A 24,554-nucleotide genomic window follows, 5' to 3' on the forward strand; every position below is an offset into this window, starting at 1 on the left:
AATTATCTATTATGCTTAGAATACTTAGTTGTTATTAGCAGGAGGCTTTCTTTGTCTAATGATCTAATGAAAATGTTAATTCGGGGTCTTTGAGTGTCCTTTTAATCCACAATGAACTGGCCTGGAAACAAAACTCCTTTTCTAGCCTAATGCCAGTGAACACCTCAGTGGCTTTCCTAAGACGGCAGCTATTGTGGTTTGGCGTATACAGCCTGGAGGACTGGTTTTGAGTAACTGAGGTGTATTTTTTAAACTGTTTTCAGGTGTCAGGTTTTGCAGCTCTGGAGGCGTTTCCTGTTGATGTTGCTCAGCAGAAAGGCTGGAAGAAACAGACAGCCTTTCTGCCTCAGGTCACATTAGATTTTTATGTAGATGTTTTTTTGACTGAGCAAATAAGACTTCTATTTATCTGTCACACTCATCTTCAACATTTAACAAATTGAAGTTATTTTGTATAATAATTCCTAAAAAAAATGTTTTAACAGTTGAAAAAATGACTGTAGGCTACAGTTCTGTAGGCCTATAATTATTTTTAAAATAGAAAGTATGAAGTTGGTACTTAAAAAAAACTGGATGTATGGAAATATATTTAGACACTGATCATCTAAACTGATCATTAATTAATGTTTTGGTCAAAGCACATAATTTAATATAAATTACATTTTTTTCCAAAAATAAAAAAGGGTGTGGAGTAAACGGGGAGCTGCTGGGGGAGAGAGAGGACAGGTTAGTCCTGTATGACCTGAGGAAGGGAGGAGCCCACGTGATGAACACACACCTGTGGGCGCGTGCCTTTGTACCCGCGCAGTGTATAGTACGCATGCGGCCGCGCGCGCACCCATTGTGTTGTTTGCGCTCGTCACTGCAGTCTTCATCAGGATCAGACGGTTCATTATTAAAGGTGGGTCAATTTAAAGCTTAAAACCGAATTTTGTGTGTGAGTGTAATATCAGACAAATTAACTCCACCATTTCGATTATTTAGTCTCTGTTTAAGCTTTTTAAGTCGTTTGAGAGAGAGAATTGCCTCCGTGAGAAAATATCTGATACAGTTACGCCATTGTAAGTGAGGCCCAAATTTAGCCAGGAATTAGGTTATTTGTGTCTGCGTTTGTTAAGCAATTAGCTACATTTGGTTTTCCTTAAATGGCGAATTTCTTTATCCTATTCTCACTTTTACTTTTACAACAGCATAAAACGATTGTTGTGCTTATTTTAACCCTTTTGAAAGCTGAGCCGAAAATACCTAAAATTAATTTAAAAAAAAAAGAAAGATTACTAGAAAAATATCTACAAAATACGGAGAAAGTTTCGAAAACTATGTAGAATTTAGTATTTATTTTTAAAATTATTTCAGAGAAAAAAAATAATAAAATGTTAAATAAATATATATTTTTAGTTTTTTTTAGCACCTTTTTAAAAAGACATTTTCTTTTGTTATTTTTTCTGGGTTTTCTTACTTTTTGTGTGTGTTTATTTTCAGGAAATCTTCTTTTAATGTGTTTCTAATATTTTTTGCCTAATTTTGGGCCATGTCTTGTTAAGTGATCGTTGTCCTCTCATCATAAAAGAAATCAAACCAATCTGCTCAGATTTCAAAATGTTAAACATGAATATTTAAAAAATATTTTATATAAATTAGTCTGTTTTGCTGTTGTGTGACTCCGTTTTGTAACTTTGAAATGATTTGAAAAGTAACTGGCAGCTAACAGGACTGAACAGTAGGCTCTATAGCCTAGTTTCACTCTGAAACCAGCTTACCCAGCTCTGTTTGACTTCTCAGACAGTGTCAGCTTGTGTCAGTGTGTCTCCACCCACTTACTGCTGCTTTGTTTCACCACAAACAATCCTCACATCCAAGCAGTAGGCTTGTCTCTTCCCTCAGTCAAATAGCTGAACAGCAGCTCACTACTTAGGGTCAATATTTGAAGATTTGTTTTGGATTACGACAGCCATCCATCATACTCTAGCCTGTATAAAATTCTTGACTAGTCTACTTCGCACACAATAGTAAATACTACAACACTTAAACATCTACACATAAATACCAGGTTAATACAAGCACAATGCATCGCCTTTTGGTTCATTCATATCAGTAGGGCTGCATTTGGAGCCTCCATACTTGTTTGTACCAACAAAAATGTGTCCTTAACAGAGTATTTAAAACTGTCATTAAGGTGATCAATAACAGTCAATTGAACAGTCTACAGCTCTTATTCAGTTTTCCTTATTTTTTATTTATTTTTATTCATTTAGTTATTTATTTTGTCTTTTGTATGTAGGCTATTATTATTGTCTTTATTATTATCATTATTACCATAACTATTGTTATTATTTTACTTTCTATCACACCTGTTTTGAAAACAGAAAAAAATGTGGTAATGTAAAAGAAAAATGTGGAAAACATATAAGCTAATGTAAATGTATGTTAATTCCTACAATAAAGGTGACAAAAAAGGTGACTATTAAAATCTGGTGAGGTTTGTAGTCTTATCTTCAAAGAAGATAATCACTTTTTTGTTCTCTTTTTTGACAATTTCAGACTATTTGATTAAAACAGGTTTTACATGACTGCTTGTGTTTGGACAGTGTTTAATATATAATTTAAATACATTTGACTTCTGTTAAAAAATGTTTTGTTGCTAAACATATATTTCTCCAAGTAAGGTGTCGCAAAAATGGTTATGTTCAATACCAAAACTTGTCCTATTGGCACTACCTTTGGAAAAACAAAAAAATACCAAACGCTACATGTCAGCACATAAGATCAAATACCATTTTTAAAAGTCCTCCCAACATTACCCACACCAAAATTTTGAGGTATCAGCTAATTCTATCAATTCATCAATTCAATCTGCCTTGTAATGTATTTTCAAAAAATAAAGGTTTTGTTGGAAAAGCTTAATAATACTTAAAGTAGGGTAGGGTAGCCTATCAATACCAAAACTCATCCTATTCACATTAGTATTGGAAAACAAACAATACCCAGCCAAATATGTCAGTACATCAAATAAAATACAGTTGTGCTGATTAAGTTGAAAATTCTGCAAAAAATGACTATAACAACAACCAAATTTGAGGTATCACCTAATTCAGTCAGTGATTTAATTCATTTTCTCTTGAATGTATTTTTAAATCGAATACAAATGAATGTTAAGGACAATAGTGGCACTAATGTAAATTATACTTGATGTATGCTGAATGGGATAAAACATGCTACCTAAACTAAAACCAAATGTATCATCCTTTTATTTATGTTTTCCCCTCGGTGGTCCCAAATGGTAGCTACATACATTTTAGAAATGAAGTTGGTGGCATTGTTACAGATGTTATAAAAGGAGCATTAGAGGCCACTGTGTTGAGTTTGGTGGTAAATTTAATAAATGTCACAGTGGATGGCTGCTGTGGCATCTCACTTCTTATGTATTTGCAAAATCAATAGCTGTCTGTGTTTTGTAGGGTGAGTTCTAGTTGGATTTCAGTATGCCGAGCAACAACAAACACAGCCCGCCGCCGTACCAGCCAAATGGCAGCAAACAGTAAGTCGACCTACATTTCTCTCTCACTACCACACTGTCACTCATGTCTCTGGCTCTGTAGATATTTTTACTGTTTAGGGCACATACATTCAGCACCTGAGTGTTGGCTACAAAGTTGTGTAAAGGAACAGTTTGACATTTGGGGATTTATTTCGACAATCATCAGATCTCTGTGGGTCTTTTGGAGACAAGGAGGATAAGGTACAAAGAGCCACAATTATTATTATTGACTACTTTTGTGGGTTGACAGAAAATTAATCTGCAACTATTTTGATAACTGATGAATCATTTACGTCAGTCCTCAAGCAAAAGTACCAAATAGGCCTCCTTGGCCTATATTATAGCAGATTGAATATCCTTGGTGTTTTGATCTTCCAGTCGGAAAAAAATGACGTGATGATATCACCTTGTGCTCTAGGAAGTGTTGATCAACTTGCTTTACTCTTTTCTGGTGGACTGATTGATTCATTTAAATGTGTTATGTGTCTTTTCTTAAAGGCCAGTTGATTAGCTAAAAAAATCAACAGATGAATCAACCAATTAAAAACATTTTTAGTGTCAGATCTACATTTCTTTTTCAGTTCCAGTCTTTTCCAAGGCAACACATGCCTGTCTCTTCACTCACATGCAGACATGAAACAGATATCGATCTAAAGCCCCATTCAGGCTGGACTTGTTTCTATAGGTGATTTTAAAGGGATAGTTCAGGTCTTTTGAAGTGGGCTTGTATGAGGTACTTATCTATAGTCAGTATTACATACAGTGAGCCTAGATGTCAGCCGGCTTGACTCTAAGCAAGGTACTGCTGTGGATGGGTGTCTGAAAAAAAAGTTCCACCTTAAAATTTGAATATCAGTTTAAGTGTAAGCTATGGTGAGAACATTTACTCTGCTTCACCTTGCCGCACACAGCCCTCTTCAACATGGAAGTCATTAATGGCTTCAGTCTCATGTCTGCTCTGGTTAAAGCCAACATGTTATGGATGCAGTATATTTTACTCTTTAGCATTACATTTTATTGGCAAAAATGACATCAGTGCACTAAAACGGAACACTTACTTGGGAATCTAAATAAGGCCAATATCGGCTGACCTATACATCGGACAGCCTCTAGTTATTTCTCACCCCCACCCCGCTGATAATTACAGCTGCAATTACCTACTGTTTCTCACCAAACTGACTGGTTCTGAAAAAGTGTTGTTTTTTTTTCAATCACAGGCAGAGCTACTTGTCATTCTATTTAATTTTTTAACCAACTTTGTGTGAATTTTTATTTTTGTGTGAAAATAGAGGATGTGAAAATATTACCCCATCCTGTAAATTTGGGATGGTTGAAATGCATTCCTGAACAAATGAGTTGCCACTGAGCAGCACAGTAAATACTATATTTCAAACCAATAAATGGGGGATAAGACAACAACAGGATTCCACACAAATGTTGACCTGTTCCTTTTTATTAAACAATCAAACAAAAATAGATTACCTGAAATGAAAAGTCTGCATTATCAGTAAAACATGCAACTGTAAGTCATCCTAATGTCATGTCAGCTTTCTCCAGCATCACTGGCATAGCTGGACTCTTTTAATATCAGTATGTAGTGCAAGTGTTACCATGCCATATGTGAAATGCAGCATCTGCCAGGAGGTTACTGATCAGTCCACAATGTCTGTTCTGTTCCTGCACACATTGAGCACAGCTCCTCTCTTCTCTTACAGCCACAGCAGCAGACACCGGCACAGCGAGCTCATGTCCAACCCGGCCTTCTCCTACTACCCAGGAGAGAAGATGCTTCACTTCTACCGCTGGACTTCACCACCCGGTGTGATGAAGATCTTGTGTATCATCATCATCATCATGTGTGTGGCTGTGTTTGCCTGTGTGGCCTCCACACTGGCCTGGGACTACGATATGAGCCTCATGGGTCTGGGAGGCGGAGCTGGCTTGTTGCCAGGTTATGGCGGCACATACGGTGGCACATATGGTGGTGGTGGTGGTGTGTTTGGCGGCTCTTATGGCAGCAGTTACGGCAGTGGATATGGAGGCGGGATTGGCTCTGGCATTGGCGGTTCGTATGGCTATGGAGGAACACAGATGGACCCCAGAGCGGGCAAAGGCTTCATCATCGCCATCTCCGCCATTACCTTCATAGCTGTGCTCATCATATTTGTGTTGGTTGTTTCGAGGCAAAACGCTGCCCGCTCCTCAAAGTTCTACCTTGCAACCATCATCATCTGTGCCATCTTGGCATTTTTGATGATCATTGCCACTATTGTGTACCTGGTGGCAGTGAACCCAACAGCCCAGTCCACAGGGTCTGTTGCCTATAGCCAGATCCGCCAGCTGTGTGCCCAGTACCAGAACCAGAACCAGGCCCAGGGAATCTTCCTCAATCAGTACCTCTACCATTACTGCGTGGTGGAACCCCAAGAGGTATGATTTTTTTTTTTTTTTTTTTGTGGGGTTGTGTGGATTGTATTGGAGGTACATACTGCATCATTTCTTAACCAACAGAAAATAGATTATTCAGTTGTAGCCATTTATAGGAGTAATTTTCCACCAACAGCTAAAAATGACTATGAAAAAATTGCTCTAAAAGACTGGGAACAAAACAGTTTCTCTTGAAGGAATTTAGTCATGCCAAGACTAACAAAAACTGCAAAATTGTTCTTTTAAAATCACAAGTAAAAACAAAAACAATCTGCCTATAGAGGGAATTATTTCTCCGCTTTCAATACTAGATCAACTTGTTTCCAATGCTCAGCATGCACTTGAAGTACTGTAACTCTAACTAACTTAGTCTGTCCTTTTTTTTTTTTTTACAGAGATGATACAAAATAATTCTTGAAACACTGTATATGTATGATATAAAAAATACTTCTCAGAGTCTTGTAACTTCATCAAGTGTATAAATATAATATAATGATATCTGTCATGGACACCTAAGAAAATGTAGAGGCTTACTGGTCACCTTAAAGGGATACTTCACCTGCTAAATGATCATAATGTATATCAATTACTCACCCTGTGTTACCTTGAATTTATGAAGAAAACTTTTCTCCCATGTCTCAACTGTTAACGGAGAATCCAAAAAGGCAAACATTGTTTATGAATTAAAGTAAATGGGACCATGTTTACAACAGCAAAACTATATCAAAACATCTGTGCACAAACTCTCACACAACTCCTGCATTATAATTCAAGTCTCATTAATCTTGTCAATTAGTCAGTACTTCTGTAACACATACATAAAAAGCTAAAGAGGTGCCTGAGGGCACGCTCAGGGTGGTTTATTTTGTAATATTTTAGCGAAAATGCATTTTTCTGGGAAGTGCTTGGATTTGACTTGGAGTTTGAAGTTATGTGAGTTTGTAAATAAGTGTTTTGATATATTTTGGTGGAAAACATGGTCCCCGTTTACTTCAGTTCATAAACAATGTTTTCCTTTTTTGAGATTTTCTGTTCACTGTGAAAGCACATGAGACAAACAAAAAGTTTTCTTACAATCCAAGGTAACTCACTTTTAGTTACTGATGTACCAGTGGTCATTTTGCAGGTAAAATACTCCTTAAAGCACAAAGATAGATAGTAGGCAGTAACAAAAAAGTTGCCTACAATATCTGTGAATCACTCCTAGTAGCCACAGGATTATATCATATTGCTGTTTACTTTTTCAAACACAATTCTGAATGCTTTTAGCCTTGTAAACTAAATGATTCATTTAGTTTACGGAGCATTATACAGCATTTCTGTTGTTTGGTGGTATTAGCAGAAGTTTCTGTGTAATTTGGGTTGCAGTTATGGTGAATTGACCCTTTAACATGGTCAGGTGTGGAGGCAGAGGCTTGGAGCTCTCCTGTTTGCACTTTTGACTTAGATCCAGTATTGACACAGATCCAGTAGTGATAAGTCACCAGACATGCCTGTTATTTACTCTGTGTTAGTGGATGTGATTCCAGCCAACTGACGTTGAGTCCTTTCATTCCTGCAGGCCATAGCTATCGTCCTGGGCTTCCTGGTGTTTGTTGCCCTCATCATCCTGCTGGTGTTTGCAGTCAAGACTCGCAACAAGATCAGGCGCTGGGGCCGAGATCGCATTCTGTGGGAGGAAGTGAAGGTTGTCAATGATGGTCTGCATAACAGCGTTGGAGAGTGGGTGAGTGTGTGAGTGTGTGTGTTAGAGCAAAAGTCTGGATCAGCTGAATTTACATTTATTCAGCTAAGAGTAAACAAAGTAAAAGTCGACTTCATATGGACAGCAGTTTTAAACAGTGAACTAAGTAAAAAGTTAGTGCGTCCTTTTTTTAAGTTGCCATCTTAAATACTCATTTGGGCAGTCAGCATTTATCCACAGAATTTCACACAGTAGTTTTCTGGTCAAAGAAAAAACAACCATACTTTTTAATAAAAGTTCTTTTATTGAATTGATCCTTATCATGATATCATTAGACATTTAGAATAAACATCTGAACATGATGATGGTAAAAACAAGCTCCTCTGGTGAATATAAATGGTGCACAAATGCTGCAAGTTGTTAAACTTCAGCCCGTTTCACCAGTGCCGGCTCACTCAGCACTGGAAAAAATTCAAAAGTTGTTCCTATTAGTCACCTAGACACGAAATACATGATATAACAGCATCCCTCTACCATACCTAACAATGATTCTAAGGACATGACTTAACTTTGCTCAGTTATCATTTTTCCTCCTCCAACCACAGAGGGAAATACTTCAGTTTAAGGAACTGGGCACAGCCTAACCTTCATTGTGGCATATTCTTAAAGAAAGTGCAGAGATGACAGATGAGAAGTGATAAAGGTCTGTGTGAGTGTGTGTGTGTGAATGTATGTGTGTTTTGAAAGTGTGTGTATAAGCTAAATAAGCAATGGCAAGTTGACCTAATTTTTTTATACTTCTAAGTCTAGCAAGGACAACTTTCCTTTCTAGACTAACAGTCTAGAAAGAACTAAACTCACAAGTGATGATCAAAAAGTTTGTCCCAATCCACATGTAAACCTATGTGCGTGTGTGTGTGTGTGTGTGTCATGCGAGATGACAGGGAAGGATGGTTTCATTTGCAGTTTCTGGGTGTGGTCTGTTCACCTACTCTCAGTGGCAGCATGATGCGCAGTGTTATTTGAAGGATGTGTTCTAAAAATAAAAACGTATCCAACAAGTATGACAACGTACAACATCTAAACAGCTCTTTAAAATTCTAATGAGCTGTTGTAAAAATGAACATAAATACTTTTTATGGATGATATCGTCATGGTTTGTCCTAAAGACAGTGGCACAAATAAAAGTGTTAACCTGAAAACTGTACTTCCATACCAGCACAGTTTTTACTGTGAACTTTCCCAGGAATGTATTCAGACCTGACGTCTCAGCAGTTGTACTGGCTGAGAGACATTGTCTCAGGCTTCCTGTTGATGGTAGTGATGGTATCGGTGGTATTCAGGCATGCAGGGAGAAGTGGAGGAACCGGTTGGTCCTGGTAAAGGCTGCGTACAACCAGCATGTTTGTCATATGGACAGAACAGGTTGCTGTTACCTAAACTAGGGCAAGTATGATGGGAGCCTGAGGACAGCCACAGTGAAACCACTGACAAGCAAACTTTTGTAGGAGAAAATAGACTTTAAAAGGGGTATCTCTGCTGTATAATATCTAAATTTAAAAAATCCTGTTAAAGGGTTTCTTAAAAGATGGAGGTGTTGTTATGACTATATACTTTAATATATAGCAAATAAGATTTTTTAAAAGTAGGTTTTAAAATATCATTAGTAAAAGTCATGAATGCTTGCCACTGAATCCCAAATGTGAAAAAACAGAAGCATCCTTTCAGTTATATTATAATAGTAATTATTATGAATGGTTATTAATGTAATATACAGCTGCCTACTTTTTTGCTTTAGTCCCGTAATACCCCTCATGCCCCCACTTTGTTATAAAGCCTTTATGTTATTCATTTCTTTTAAAAAAAAAACTGAAAAAAACAAAGAAAAAAATGGATTTTTTAAAAATTATTGTTTAATTGTAATAATATATTTAAAGTTAATTATATTTACATTTAAGCACACAGCTTCACTTTTTAAAACATTTTTGTTCTTTTTGTGTATGCTAATTTGCAACTAATTTTCTTTTCATTTTTACCAGTTCCTCGCTAATTTTTATTTTTTATTTTTTGAAGATTATATTTTTTGGCTTTTGTTGCCTTTAATTGATAGGACAGCATGAGTGTGAAAGAAGGAGAGAGAGAGGGGGAGACATGCAGCAAAGGGCCGAGGCCGGACTCGAACCCACGGCTGCTGCTGTACATGGGGCTCCGTTCTATCCACTGATCCACCAGGCACCCCATTCCTCGCTAGTTTTAGATAATTTCTTGTGAAGTTGCTCATAGCCTTCCCTCCACATTTTTGAAAGAGATTAAACCATTTTTCTTGGGTCGAAGGGAGTTTTAACTCATTTCACACAACATTTGACAAAGACTGAGCTTCTAACTTGTAAACAGAGCAACATTTCCCAATTCTGTCAAACCTGAATGAACTTGAACACAAAAAAAAGACCTAACCTTGTGTGACCTTGTGTCTTGCCTCAGGTGAAAAACGTGTCTGGTGAGCCAGATGTGCTGGTGAATGATGCTAATCCCAAAGTTAGGGGCTCCAGAGACTATCTGGACCACCTGGACAACAACAAGCCTCTTTACCTGCCAGGGTAAGCTACTCGCCATACAGTGCACCTCACTCAAGGGCCTATCATATGCAGAAAAAAAAACGTTACAAAGCTGAAATGACAGCAATAGCTTAGAAATCAAAGATACTTCATAAGGCTTCTACAAACATATTGAAATTAGTGATTATATTTGCAGAGACTCTGACATTAGCAGCTCTGTGGACGGCCTAAAGCCCCGGCTGAAGGACTATGACACTGGTGTGGAGTCTGGAGACGACCTGGAGGAGGAGGACTTCTCTGTGTGAGTGGATGAGAAGAAATCTGACAGCCAAATATTTTTTTCAGTTTTGATGAATGACTCTGTTTTTGAGGGACTGATGTGCATTTCTTCACCACAAATCCATCTTGTCTTTGAGCTACCCAAATGTATCTAATAGAGGGCATTACTAATATTGGCTAGCTGTCACATAAATGTCTCAAATGTCTGTCTCTTCTCATCTGCAGTTTGTTTCCTACCATTTTGGATGAGCAAGAGCGTCTGATTTACAAACGGGAATTTGACCAGGATCACCGGGAGTACAAGAGCATGCAGGCTGAGCTGGACAGCATAAACCAGGACCTGGCCGACCTGGACAGAGAGATGCACCAACACCCCGAGGGCAGTCCACAGTTCCTGGTGAGTTTGGCACTGACACTTTAAATTTTGGCTCTTTGAAGTGAGGATGATGAAGAGTCCCCCATACAAATAGACGTGGTCTGATGCTGCCTTCACATGCTTTTAGCATTAAAACGCAACCCATCTTCGCAAACGCAACCTCAAAGCACATGAACACAGTCAAGTTGGATGAACAACTTCCCAACTCAGAAATACGTCCATCCGACATCACGACTGCAGCATAAACTAGGGTTTCCCGCCTCTCCACCAATGCCACATGTCCTACATGTTTTAGATCTCTCCTGCTGCATCACAGCTGAATTAAATGATCAGCCTGTCATCAAGCAGCTTCAGGAGTTCACAAGGAGTTGATCATTTGAATCAGCTGTGCTGCAACAGGGAGAGATCAAAAACATGCAGGGCAAGCTATACTCAAGGAGAGGTTAGGGAAACGACAAGATAAAAATATGAGTTTATGGATGGATAAAGTTAAGCTGAGCATTATATTTAGTCCAGAGGGCTGTACCATGAATGAAGCATGTTCAGCATTTCAGGCTGTCTTTGCCTGAGCTGACTCGACAAACCCTAGAATCCAAGCCAGAGAACAGGTACTTAAAAGGTGATTATCACGTGTCACTTTTAACTCAGGCTTTCTGCTTCAGGCTCTGACTTCATTCCCATAAAACAAGTCAAATGACATGTTCATCATGTCATTTCACACGAAGAAATGATAAATCTGCGCCGCCTACTTCCACCTTTGAAGAATATTGACAGCAGAAAATGACTTATTGTGTGAATGCATTTAATATAACCTTTTTATCTTATCACTGTTATCTCTAACATGACAGCTGCACATTTTGCAGCCCTTCAAATGATTTAAACATTATAATCAAGAGCAATCTTGACTGTCCTGTAATAAAGGAGATGTATAAATCACTTTAGTTTTTGGACAAATCAAAGTGAACTCATTGAATATTATCTGGTATAAATACCAACAGACAAATCTATCAGCTGTAATATACTTGTGGTTCCAAATGGACTTCAGCAAAACTGAAGTTAGCATATAAACACAAACCACAGTGGTAATGCTATAGTATGATTTGAAGGAATTATACTGCATTTCATATGCAAGTAAACTGTATTAAAATATAGTGAAATGTCCATGTAAAATGCAACCTGTGATTTGATAGAAGGCTTCTTATCGCAGGCAAATATCCAGAGAAAACTGTAAATACATTCAGTAGTTCAGTAAGAGCAACAACAATCTTGTGATAAAGATAAAATAGTATTCTTGCTGAAGAAAAGAAAAAGGGGAAAAGTGCTATTGTAACTGCACGGCTTTGTTCAGTGGCATTTATGTAATGTTGCTACTCAGCAAATTGGATAAAGTGTATTTACAATGTTTTCTCTCAGCTGAGAATCTGTATCTCTCATATACTGACACTGATTATAGAGTGAAGCTACTCAAAGAAGCTATGAAGGTGCTTTTCAGATGATTTCAAGCCGAAACCCGGACCTGGTCATGACCAGGTTAGATCCGCTGCCTCAGTTACCATGGCAATCCAGCCAGATTAAAAAAGAACCACCTTCACAGGACGGGAAAACTCTGGCTTTAGACTCGACATACCTCACTAACCCACAAATTTCACCCTCACAGACACAGTCTCTCAAGCTAGCTTTAGTGTGATTCACTGTCACTTATTCCAGTCCCCCATAATATTATCCTTTCTCCTAATGTTACAAGAAATACATAAACAGTAAAGTGAATTGCTTATGATTGTGGGAGCAACTAAAAGTTTTGGATCTCAAAGTTTAAAGAGTAGGAAACATTTGTCTAACATCAATCAAATATGTGTGTGTGTGTGTGTGTGAATGTGGGATGGTGCTTTCCTCTGAGTGGTCTCTTCAAAACTTTTACCACTGTCTTTCTGATCTCAGGATGCCATGGATGAATACATCAAACTAAAGAATCTTAAGAAGGTAAGCCGTATACATGTGTTATTCACAGTGAAATAAAGTCCTCTGAAAACAGAAAAGAGGAGAACTGTTTGAATTATGCTCTATTGTTTGCAGTCCCCAGAGTACCACATTAAGAAGAAGAGGTGTAAATATCTCAGGTCCAAACTGTCACACATCAAGAGGAAGATCAGTGAGTACGACCGCCGGCCCTGAATCCTCACCTCTGGCCCCCCCCGACTTTGTATCAAGCCAATCCACTGTGATTTTTTTTCTCCAGAGGAGAGGGGTGAAGGATATGTGGGTTTATTTTTTACTATTGTCTTTGATCAATTATTCAACCTCTGTTGGTTTTATGAAGAACTACTCAGGTGTATAATGAGTATTTTATTTTGAAGTCAGTGAGAGATGTGTTATGAAATGATTTTGTTTCAGTACTTGTTATGAAGCAGTTATTGTGCTTCTTTTTAGCCTTTTTAAAGATGTTTGTGAAGTTTGAAGTTTGTGACTTTTATGTACAATGAAGGCACAGCTAAGATGAATGTGCTTGGCTGCGTTGAATCACTGGACACTCACCCAGCACCCCCTTGTAAATAATGTTAATTTTTAGACTTTGAAGCAATTTTATTTGTTTATAGTAAGCTTTTTTAGTGTTTTAAGTGTCTGCAAATAGTGAAACATATTTGTGATTATACGTTTTTGATGACAACCTTTTGTCCGATGGATATTAAAAGGAAAAGCCCAAGTGTAACAAAATGTCTAATAATGGCTCAGTTCCCTTAAGATTTTCCAAATAACATTTGTCCAACATTTTTTTTACTGTAATGAATTTAATTTCTCATTTCATTGTTATTCAAAAGCAAATGATCAAAGTCTCTCACCCTGTATTTTTTTATTCTGCAGATTTTCATAAATGAAAATGATGCGTGTATTTTTTGGTGTGCAATCCATAGACTGTATAAGGTGCAATCACAAGTTTATATCCGTTTCTATAAGATATGTTTTGGAGAACACAGGAATGTAAACTATCAATAAATAAAAACTTATTGCCCTAATTGTGTTACCTGTGTTTGATTTTGACATCTTTACATGATACACTAAAAATAAGACATGTCATCGGCAATGTGCTGTTATTGCTGTAGTAGTAGTCGTAGAAGACATAATGTACAGAAAGAGATAATTTTTTGATTTTTTGAAGTGGGGCTGTATGAGATACTTATGTTTAGTTGTGGTATTACATACAGTGACAGCGCACTCTTTATTTGGAGAAACAGCCAGAACCCCAAAGCTCAGCATTACACTGTTGTGGTGTGGGGTTGACATCAACGCATATTTTAGCCACTTTAAAAAAGGCCTACCTAAGAAAATCTATGTCAGTGTAAGTGGACGCTGTATTGAACATTTTTTCACTACTTTACCTCGCTGTCACACAGCCTTTTTCTTTGGCACTACATGATCTCGACTATCACCTGTGCATTCCTCCACGGTAGCCTAAATGTGGTGCCCATTCTGTCTCCCTCCACAAAAGTTCTTCCTCACTGTTGCTGTCACAGTCACATAATTTTTTTCTTGTATTTGTGTCTTTTCCATAAATCGCTGAATGTCTGAGTCAAACAGCTGACCAACAGCGTAATACAAGCATGCCACATTTGGGCTTCTGCAAAGGAATATGGACAGTTGAGAAAATGTAGTGCCAAAGGAAAGGGTTGTTTGAAATCAAAGTAAAGCAGTGAAAACACTCAATACAGCATCCACTTAGACTGATGCAGATTTTTTTTAAGTAGAACTTTTTGAAAGTGAAAAATCCACCACAGCTTCCTCCTCCTATACAGTAGTGTAATGCTGAGCTTTGGGGTGCGAGTTCTGTCTTTTTCTACAAAAAGGGAGAGCGCAGACAGCCAGCTACTGTATGTAATAAACTAACTATAGATCAGTATCTCATATAGCCCCACTTCAAAAATCCTGAACTTTCCCTTTAATAATAATTGAGCGGATGCTTTTCTTTTGAATGCGTGTTTCTGTCCGGAAGAAATATCCGTTGCACCAGCTGGCGTCGAGATAAACCGGTACTGTAGATACAAATGACTGTTTTTAACTAAGTAAACGCCACTATAGAGAGGCAGAAAGTTTTGTCATCACTCACAATATGAAGCTATCAATAAGATGATATATATCGTAGCTTTATTTAGGTCAGCAGCTTTAATTAATGCGAGTTAAACAACCTTCAGTGATGCTCGCTAACAGATCTGTTAGCTAGCTTGTATTAGAAGTCAGCTAGCTAGTATGTTAGTGACTTCGAGCTGGTACCTGTGACAAATAAACCACTTACCCTATTTTAAATAATGAGATAATATGCATTTCACTTCAATGATGTATACTGTATATCGTGTAAATAATTGCATTGTTTTGCTGTAAGGTCGGCTAATAATTTAGCTTAGCTAGTTAGTGCTAGCTATTGTTTATAACGGTATTGTAGACTACCAGATACGTTCATGTTGTCTGTTCTGACACAGACTCACGCCAGTCTCCATTCAGCTTACACTTCTGATATCATATATACAGCAACTACTTCAGTCTGTTAGCTTGTTTATGGTAAAGCTAGAATTTCCAATAATATTTAACAGATTCTTACAATAGATAATAGCTAGAACAATAGCTACCTGCAACTGGATAATGCGTGTTATAGTTAGTTAGTGTTTACGGTTATTTTTTAATAAAACAAGATAAAATAAAAAGGGGTTGGTCCACATGCTCAGGAGGGGCAGAGAGAGGATCAGTTATGTAGCTCCTTTGGTTTACTAATGTTTGGATGTATTTATCAATGTTGTAGTGTTAAAATGACTGTCTAAACAATATAGAATAGAGCTCAACATTTTTTAAAAAAGTGCGAAATTAATATTTCATAAAAAGAGGGCGTTATTCCCTGAAAAGGGAACAACAAATATATATATATAAAATATACATAAAATATACAGGTAACTTCAAATAGAATTATGTAAGTCCTCAAGTAAAAATAAATGCTTAAGTAATTAAAACACACTAAAACACAATTAGGTTAGTAAAAGACAAACAAACCATAAAGTCATATGCTGTAAGTATCAGAGCATAAAAAAAACTGAGGGTTTGGGTCGGGTTTAGATGTTGGACACATATCAACAGGGAAACTGTCTTCGACACAACAACGCGATTCTTATTTGTCTTTTCTCCGTACATTGTAGAGCACAGACTTTAAGCAATCACTAGTGTCCTCTGATATATGCAAATCATGCAAATAGTTCTTTAAGATGTAATGTTTTATTAAAATCTAGTCTAGTTAGGTGTACCCACAGTACAACAAGTGACTATATTATCAATGTATTAATGTGAAGCTGCATTTTGCCCTGTTCTTTAGCTATTAGTTGACTTTCTGGCTGTCAGACATTATGGATGAAGAACCAGAAAGAGCCAAGCGCTGGGAGGGGGGCTATGAGAGGACATGGTAAGACCATTATCCCTTTGAAAACTGGATTGAAATAACTTTTATTGTGCTGCGTTCAGACTCTTAGTGGATTGGTTTGCTATTTTTATTATTTTGGTGGTTTTTTTTAACATGGGAAAAAGGTAATGAGCAACTTTGCAAGAAATGTTCTGCAAAAATTGCAAGAAATTAATAGATTTGGAAAATGATTTTTTTTTTTTAATATGGAAAATGTTCAAACTGTATTTATAATTATCAGTATTGTATACTAAATTATTTTACAGAGTTAATATTTTAAGCATTTCTTCGGGTAATTTCCTTATTTTTTTGTCATTTTTTTTTTCTTGTTTTTAACTTTTTTTTCTTTGTTTTATGTAGCCAATTTTTAAATCATTTTCTTGTCCTTTTTTTGCCAATTTTGAGGTGATTTTTTTCTTTAGCTGCTCATTTCCTTCTTCCCTCCTTTTTAAAATAAAACAAAACAATTTGCTCTGGACTTAAAGGCTTAATCTATGGAAATTTTCAATCTGGGATGTGTGGGTTTTTTTTTTTTTAATTTGATGCAACATTGTGAAATCTGTGTGTTCTCATACAGGGAGGTGCTGAAGGAGGACGAGTCTGGCTCACTTAAAGCCACCGTAGAAGAGATCCTGTTCCAGTCCAAAAGGAAAAGGTGCGTGTGCGTGCGTTCGTGCGCACGCGTTCGTGCGCGCACACAGTCTCTTGAAATACACTTTTCTTCCTTTTGCTCTTCCTCTGAGATCAATTTATGCACCACTATATTGTCTGTAGAACGTTTTCCTCTTGCTGCTGTGTGTTTATCGTTATACCAACCCCATGTGCTGCTTTGTTTACCTCACAGGGTGATAGAGAGCCATGGTCAAGTCAGGCTTGGAATGGTGAGTGAATTCTTCCTCCTCCTTGCACCTTGTGCCTCACAGATCTGTGTGGTTCTAAACAAAAAGGTCTCTGCGATGTAATACCAACACGGGGGGCAAATACTTCAGAGCATTACATACTTTAATAGACTAAAATAATCACACGTTTGGTCAACATTGTGTATAACATTATTGTTTCAACAGATTTGAAATAATGTCATCAGCAGACAGAAAGTGGAAGCATAGAGCTCATTGTTATGTCCTGTTTTATAATATATATAGCTGTTAATGTAACATAATTGTAAGATGATAAAGGATGTCTTGTGCTTTAGATGCGTCACCTCCATGTGGTGATTGACTGTTCAAGAACTATGGAGGACCAGGACTTGAAACCAAACCGCCTCACCTCGACTCTGAAGGTAAATTCTGCAGCAGAGCCATCACACTGCACAGCAGCAGCAGCCACCACGTGGTGTGATCAGCTGTAACCTCCTTTCTCCTTTTCTCTTCAGCTGATGGAGTCTTTTGTTGACGAGTATTTTGACCAAAACCCCATCAGTCAGGTATGTTTATATAATCCTGAGTTCTCTGCATGTCTAGATGAAATCCTTTCAGCTCATTTTTAAACACAGTGGAATCAGGTGAATTTATTGGAAATCAAGTTATTTTCATGTATCAAGATACAGGTAGTGAGCGTAGGTTTGCAGCATCATTTAGTAAGTACTCAGAAATTAAAGTGCTCCTGACTCTGTCTCAGCAATGGCAACTACTTTTGGCCACGGTGCTTTCCTCATGATTGGTTATGGTATTTTGGTCAACATTTTTTATGCTTTTTTGACCAAATGTTAATTAATCCAAAGATAAATCGGTAACAAAAAATAATGATCAGTTAATAGTAATAAAACATTTTATTAATAGAGCACTTTTCCAGGTATTTAAAGACACTCTACAAAAATCAAAATTGAGCAAATGACACCCACATGTTTTTATTCTTTGATGGCTGTGGGATCAAAAATTGCAGTTTGATTGGGTTTCAATGAGGCATTTTTTGTGCTTAACAATATGAATATAACAATCTTGTTTCCACGGTGTATTTTGGACGTATTGTAGGAGCTGAGCTGGAAATTCGAAGATTAACAAAAATACACAATCTTGTCAAAATGTAAGCCATATGCATGAACACAGCTAAAATTATTTTTTAAAAAAAGAAAAATTAAAAGTGCATAAAAATAACAGTCCCTGAGGGTTAAACATAGCTGTAGACCTTCAACCAGCTCCCAGTGGCCTGACAGCGTGTGTTCTGTGTCCTCAGCTGGGCATCATCATCACCAAGAATAAAAGGGCTGAGAAGCTTACTGACCTGGCAGGTGAGGGTCACACACACTGCTCATGTATGGCCGTCCCCCCAGGAGGCTTTATTTTGCTGTGTTGTTTTGTTTGACCTCCAGGAAATCCAAAGAAGCACCTTGCCGCTCTGAAGAAAGCCGTGGACACTGTGTGTGTAGGAGAGCCGTCTCTGTATAACTCTCTAAGCCTGGCCGTACAGACGCTCAAGTAGGTTCTGCAGGGTTTCTGTTCCTGACTGCTTTCCGTTATATCACTGGCTGTCGCTCAGCTGGTGTCTGTGATTGTTTGAAGGCACATGCCGGGACACACGAGCCGGGAGATCCTCATCATCCTCAGCAGCCTCACGACATGTGACCCGTCCAGCATCTGTGAGCTCATCAAGGTGAGGTCACACCTTAACACTGTTAGCGAGGCTTGCACACTCATGAGCTGAGTTTACATCCAAATGTAGCACAAATTATAAACACATTTTTGTGGCGTACAGAGATGAGACCCTAAGATGTGTTTTGCTTCTAGCTTCTGGGTTTACTTCCGTGTTTGCAGCCCACTGAATATGTGCAGTTGTGTTTCTGCGGTTCTGCAAGTTTCCACTCAGCTGACAGACTTTACATTGTGATGACATCACAGATTTCTAAAAAGCTTTTCTCAGCTTGAGGAAAATTTTACAAATATAAAATCTGCAATGGATCTACAATAAGGACATTCTTTTATAATGGTGGTGCATGGGGAAACATTTTTTCCCTGTTGCAATACTGCAAGTAACCTCTGGGAAAATTTTAAGCAAGCGATGATCCTCTGCACCTGTCAGAAATCTACAAAAGGAGAGGGCACAACCCGGTAACATGAGTAAAAAATCACCAGTCCAAGGAGGGAAAACAATGGATGTATAACAACAGAGCACACAGGACAATTGAAGTAGAGTCTGAACAACTGATACTACATCTGTGTGCTCTTGGAGGAGTTCTGCTAACAGCTCTGTGAGCAGACTTAAGTTATTCTCAGCCATCCAGGGACGACAAAGTCAGCTTGGAAGTGGCCTTTGCAATGCTTGGATGCCATCATTTATTTGCTGAATCAGTTCTAAATATTGCAAAAAAGGTTTTAAGGCTGAGGGGAGTAGGAAGTTATTATATGAATGAAAGGTAAATATAACTAAACAGATTTAGCAAATAAATGATGACATATAATCATTGCTAACTCTCACTGCACAGGCCACTGCGAGCTCACCATCATTCTTTGATGTTATATTAGTTTGTTTTTTTTCCTTCTTTTTCCATTGTCCAATGTTATCATACATCCATTGTTTTCCTTTGTTTGAGGTTTGACTAGCACTCTATATCAATTAATCTTAATTATGTCACATCATTGCACAGTAACACCCAACTTGAGAATACGCACCTCAGCTCGATGAAACAACTTCCAGTATTCACAGAAATGTAGTGGATGGAAGTGTGCGTACTGTAAATGTGCATTTTCTAATGCTGATCTCCTGGAAATTGGTTAAAAAAATTGCGCTACATTTGGATGCAAACCTAACATTAGTCACATTTACCTTTTATCAATAGAGCAAGTTTTCCACCTCTTCCAAACATTAAAAATTTTTTTGCAAGATTTCAAAACAATGTTGCCACATTTCTACTCAGGTTTTTTATGTGGAAATTGAAAATGTGCACAAAAGGAAGTAGATGGAAACACAGCTGTAGTCTTACTTATTATTAGTGGAGCTGCAGAGCTTACTGGGTATCTGGCAGTCAATTTATGATATTACATGTTATTAACTAAATAAAAATGTAACCCAGAGAATATATCAAGAAGCAGCAAAGTGAAGCTTGCTGCAGTAATTCCATTTTTCAGATGGTGAAATTCTCTGTCGTTTAGGTCAGCATGTCGCAGCAGTCACAGGACTCTGTTTTCTGATTGGCTGCAGCTTTTCTCTGTCCACAGTTAAACTTTTTAGTTTGGTTGTACTTGGTGTCAGAATCTAAGTGCTGCAGCTCAGACCGGCCGCCACAGCTTTCCATAGCCATTGCGTGGCAGCTCGCTGCAGGCCGCACTTTACCGCAGCTTGGTGTGTTTTTGGCGTAACTCTCTCCCGCTCCACATTTCTGGTCTGCCTCTCATGTTCCAAAAAGAAGTTTTAAAAATCCTGTCATGTTTAGGTGCATAAATACTGTCATGTTTCCCCTCTGGCAGACTCTGAAGTCTCTGAAGGTGCGGGTATCAGTGATCGGCCTGTCAGCGGAGGTCAGGGTGTGCACGGTACTGACCAGGGAGACGGGCGGCTTGTACCATGTTATCCTTGACGAGAGTCACTTCAAAGAGCTGCTGATGCTGCATGTCAAACCTCCTCCAGCCAGCTCCTCGTCTGAATGCTCTTTAATACGCATGGGTCAGTATTCACATACTCTTGTCATCTTTCGCCATCTCTAGTAAAGAATCATCTCCTCTTCTGTTCCTAAACTAACTGGAAACATCAAAAAGATCAGAGCATTTATCACATTATACAACAAAGGCACAAATAATATGTTTCTTTTTCTTTGTATAAAATAAGTTCATTCTTGCTCCTCATGAAAATATTCACATTTTTTTTTAGGTATATCGTAAATATTTGTCTCACACCGTTTTGTTTGCTCAGGTTTTCCTCAGCACACCGTGTCCTCTCTGAGTGACCAGGACGCCAAGCCGTCATTCAGCATGTCGTAAGTCAAAAACTGGGATTTATTAAAGCTCGTGGTCAGAACACTGAGCAGACACTGTGCACTAAAGCGTTTTGTTTTTTTTTTAATAATATGCTGCTCCCGCTGTGTGTCTCTCAGTCACCTGGACAGCAGCAGCAGCGCCGGTCTGACTCTGGGAGGATACTTCTGTCCACAGTGCCACGCCAAGTACACCGAGCTTCCTGTGGAGTGCAAAGTCTGTGGTATGTGTGATGGGAGGATTCAGTCTGAGAGTGTGTGTGTGTGTGTGTGTGTGTGTGTGTGTGTGTGTGTGTGTGTGTGTGTGTGTGTGTGTCACTGTAAGATTAGAGGAAACTTAAATTTAAATTAATTTTGGTTTTGTCTCCAAGGTTTGACTCTGGTGTCGGCGCCCCATCTCGCCAGATCCTTCCACCACCTCTTCCCCCTCCAGGCCTTCATAGAGAGTCCTGTGGAGGAGCTCCAAAAAGACAGGTGGCTCTGACACACGCACACACACGCACACACACACACACACACACACACACACACACACACACACACACAAACATGACATGCAGATACTGTGCTGATGTGTAACTAAAGCTGTCATGATTTGGTTTCAGGTTCTGTCAGGCTTGTCAAGGGGAGCTGAAAGATAAAAGTGTAAGTACAATAATGGACTGTGTGTCTGGATCTGGAGAGGCCTTTCATATGGTGCTTTTTCTCTTTAATATTACTAATAATAATAATAATAATTGATATTTAATTTTTATATAGCAAATTTCAAGCTTAAACACAAATTTATTCCCAGATTAAAAGGATTACTAAATAAAAATAAAATATCAGAAACCTATGTAGCCACTCCCCAGCCCCCGTTATGACATAACCAAAATTAAGAACATAAAGAGCATTAAAGCACAAATATTAAACAGCGCTGTATACATGAACAGATGGGGATGCAAGTACATAAATACCATTTCACAAATAAATCAGTAAAATGTAGGCAGGGGAATTTAGCTCATATAAGCAGATAAAATTTATAGTAAAAGAAATCATAAACATAAGCAGATATGATGCTAAAAAAGGAGATGATTTCATATAAAACAGGTAGAAAGGCAATAAAAGAACAAGCTGTTGAATGTAAAACAGGTAAAAGTAGTCACATTGGGAAACTAAAACAAGATCATTGTAAAATTTAATGAGAGTAAGTTAAAAATGTAACACCATAAAATAATGATATTAACCCTTAAGGCTCAGTTAATATAGTACACACTCTAGTATCTCTCCATGCACATAATGCACTTTTCAAAATCAAGCTTTAATAAATATTATACATTAATATTATTTTCTACCTTCATCGAGTTTACTTTTTTTAACCAACGTAAGTCCTAATCTTAAAAATCAAATTTTCATTAATTTTCTGAATTTTAACCCGTTAAGTGCCAGGTTTTTGTCATGATGCCTTTATGTTTTTAGATTAAAAAAAAGAATTCTTATCAATATGCTAAATGCAAAGTAGATTTTTGGGGGGATATGTCCGTGATTAGCAGCAACATAGTTTGTGACAGTGCTCCTAGTGGAAATAGCATGTATTTTCTTCATATGCCATATATGGTAAAAACTGATATCAGGTAGAAAATAGTAAAAGTGACAAATTCCAAGTCAAAAGCCCAGAATGACACCCAGAAATTATACAATGCATGTTTTTACGCATTGATGGCTGTGGGATCAAAAATGTCAGTTTGAATGGGTTTCACTGGCACATTTTTTTACCTCAACAGTCTGAATGTAACAATATAGTTTCCACAGTGTATTTTAGACTTATTGTAGGAGCTGAGCTGGAAATTCACTGATTACACTCAAATACACAATCTGCCAAAATGTATGCCATATTCATGAGCAACGTGTGTGCGCGTAAAATGCACCAAACAGACCCTAAGGGTTAATCTGCTGTCTCTTCCTCTCTGTCTCTCTGTGTCTTCAGATGTTCACCTGTCCATCCTGTGGCAGTGCGTTCTGCGTGGACTGTGATCTCTTCATCCACGACTCTCTGCACTGCTGTCCCTGCTGCATTCACAATCGGAGCGCCTCCTGAAGCTCAGAGGCTAACTGTCAGACGAAGACTGAAACACTGTCTGTCTTATCAGTGCTGTCTGTCTCTGATGGAGTGGATATGATGGAAGCAGGTTGTTTATGGACCACGCCAATGGTTACATTACAAACATTCTTGAAGATTGGCACAAAAGTGGACGTTTTGGCTGATCCATATAACTTAAAGGTGGAAGCAGCTTCTTTTAAAGACAGCTCTGAGTCGGGCCAAAGCTCCTGTCTGCTCTGTGAACTGCATCTTAGCTGCTACTCTCTTCCTGTTGTTAATCAGCACACCATTTCATACAGAATATGTCAGGAATGGTTTGTGTGTATTGTTTGTACACTGTTTTGTACTAAATTTCTGTTTGTGACACCTCATTTACAATAAAACAGATTTATTTTGTACTTGACATTTGTTGTGTAGTTTCAATGCAGATTTTTATCCAAATACCCAGATTTTACACTTTCATCTGACAGGGGATGAATGAGGACAAACTCCTCCTTGTTAGCAAAATATTCATAATACATCCTCCTTGTTAACCCTTTGAAACCTGAGCATATTGGCTTGATTTCTTTTTAAAAAAAAACATGGGAAGGAGGCAATGAACAACAAAAGAAAAAAAATACCCCCAAAAATACTAAACAATTATTTAAAAAGTACAAGAAAATTACTTGAATTTTTTTTTAATGACAAAAAGAAAGTAAAAAAACACATTTTTGGATATGTAATTATGATAATTCTTCAGTTTAGTTTACATCTTTTTCCCTATACATTTTTCTACTATTTTTTTTTTTTTGCAATTTGTGGGACATTTCTTACCAAGTTGCTCATTGCCTTTTTTTTCCCAATGTTTTTGAGAGAAATCACATTAATTTGCTCAGGGTTCAAAGGTTTAAATACTTAAAGATATCTGAAAGCAGCACAAGAAAAATGATTAATAATTATAATCATAAATATCCCCCGTTTGCCCCATCCCCTCCACTCTCATAAACAATTAACAGTCCCTAATAAGTTTTTGTTATCAAAAACTTACACATTGTGTATATTTTATAGGCTGAGTCTTTAATCATTGTACGTAAACTGGGCTACCTTTAGCCAAAATATATAAAATAATAACATTTTCCTTATCAGAATGTTGTTAATGGCTTTGTGGAGATGAAAATATAATAAGGATGCATTTATATGTTTTACCCTTGACCGCAGTATTTTAATAAAATGGATTTTAGTTGTGTGATTTTAGGGGATAAAAGCAGTTTGGCACATTTATTTCAGCAGAAGTAACCCTTT

The 24,554-nt window shown here is 37.7% G+C and overlaps 2 protein-coding genes across 2 annotated transcripts; both read left to right on the forward strand.

The window, feature by feature from the left end:
• The first annotated feature begins 765 nt into the window (after positions 1–765).
• oclnb (occludin b) lies at positions 766–13,870 on the forward strand. The gene is made up of 9 exons (XM_088077196.1): positions 766–901; positions 3,459–3,538; positions 5,254–5,968; positions 7,527–7,691; positions 10,131–10,246; positions 10,401–10,505; positions 10,709–10,880; positions 12,798–12,839; positions 12,933–13,870. The coding sequence occupies exons 2-9, from the start codon at positions 3,483–3,485 to the stop codon at positions 13,029–13,031; spliced, it is 1,470 nt and encodes a 489-aa protein (XP_087933322.1). The 5' UTR covers positions 766–901; positions 3,459–3,482; the 3' UTR covers positions 13,032–13,870.
• A 941-nt stretch (positions 13,871–14,811) lies between these two features.
• Positions 14,812–23,676, forward strand: gtf2h2 (general transcription factor IIH, polypeptide 2). The gene is made up of 15 exons (XM_042488225.2): positions 14,812–14,881; positions 16,207–16,293; positions 16,868–16,945; positions 17,135–17,171; positions 17,483–17,569; positions 17,663–17,713; positions 18,463–18,517; positions 18,599–18,704; positions 18,789–18,879; positions 20,691–20,886; positions 21,133–21,196; positions 21,314–21,417; positions 21,565–21,667; positions 21,799–21,838; positions 23,160–23,676. Exons 2-15 carry the CDS (start codon positions 16,238–16,240, stop codon positions 23,268–23,270), a joined length of 1,179 nt encoding a protein of 392 aa, XP_042344159.1. The 5' UTR covers positions 14,812–14,881; positions 16,207–16,237; the 3' UTR covers positions 23,271–23,676.
• The last annotated feature ends 878 nt before the right edge of the window (positions 23,677–24,554 follow it).

This window comes from Plectropomus leopardus, chromosome 4 (assembly GCF_026936395.1).
Source record: "Plectropomus leopardus strain MGB_pleo_1.0 chromosome 4, ASM2693639v1, whole genome shotgun sequence".
NCBI classification, from domain to species: domain Eukaryota; kingdom Metazoa; phylum Chordata; class Actinopteri; order Perciformes; family Serranidae; genus Plectropomus; species Plectropomus leopardus.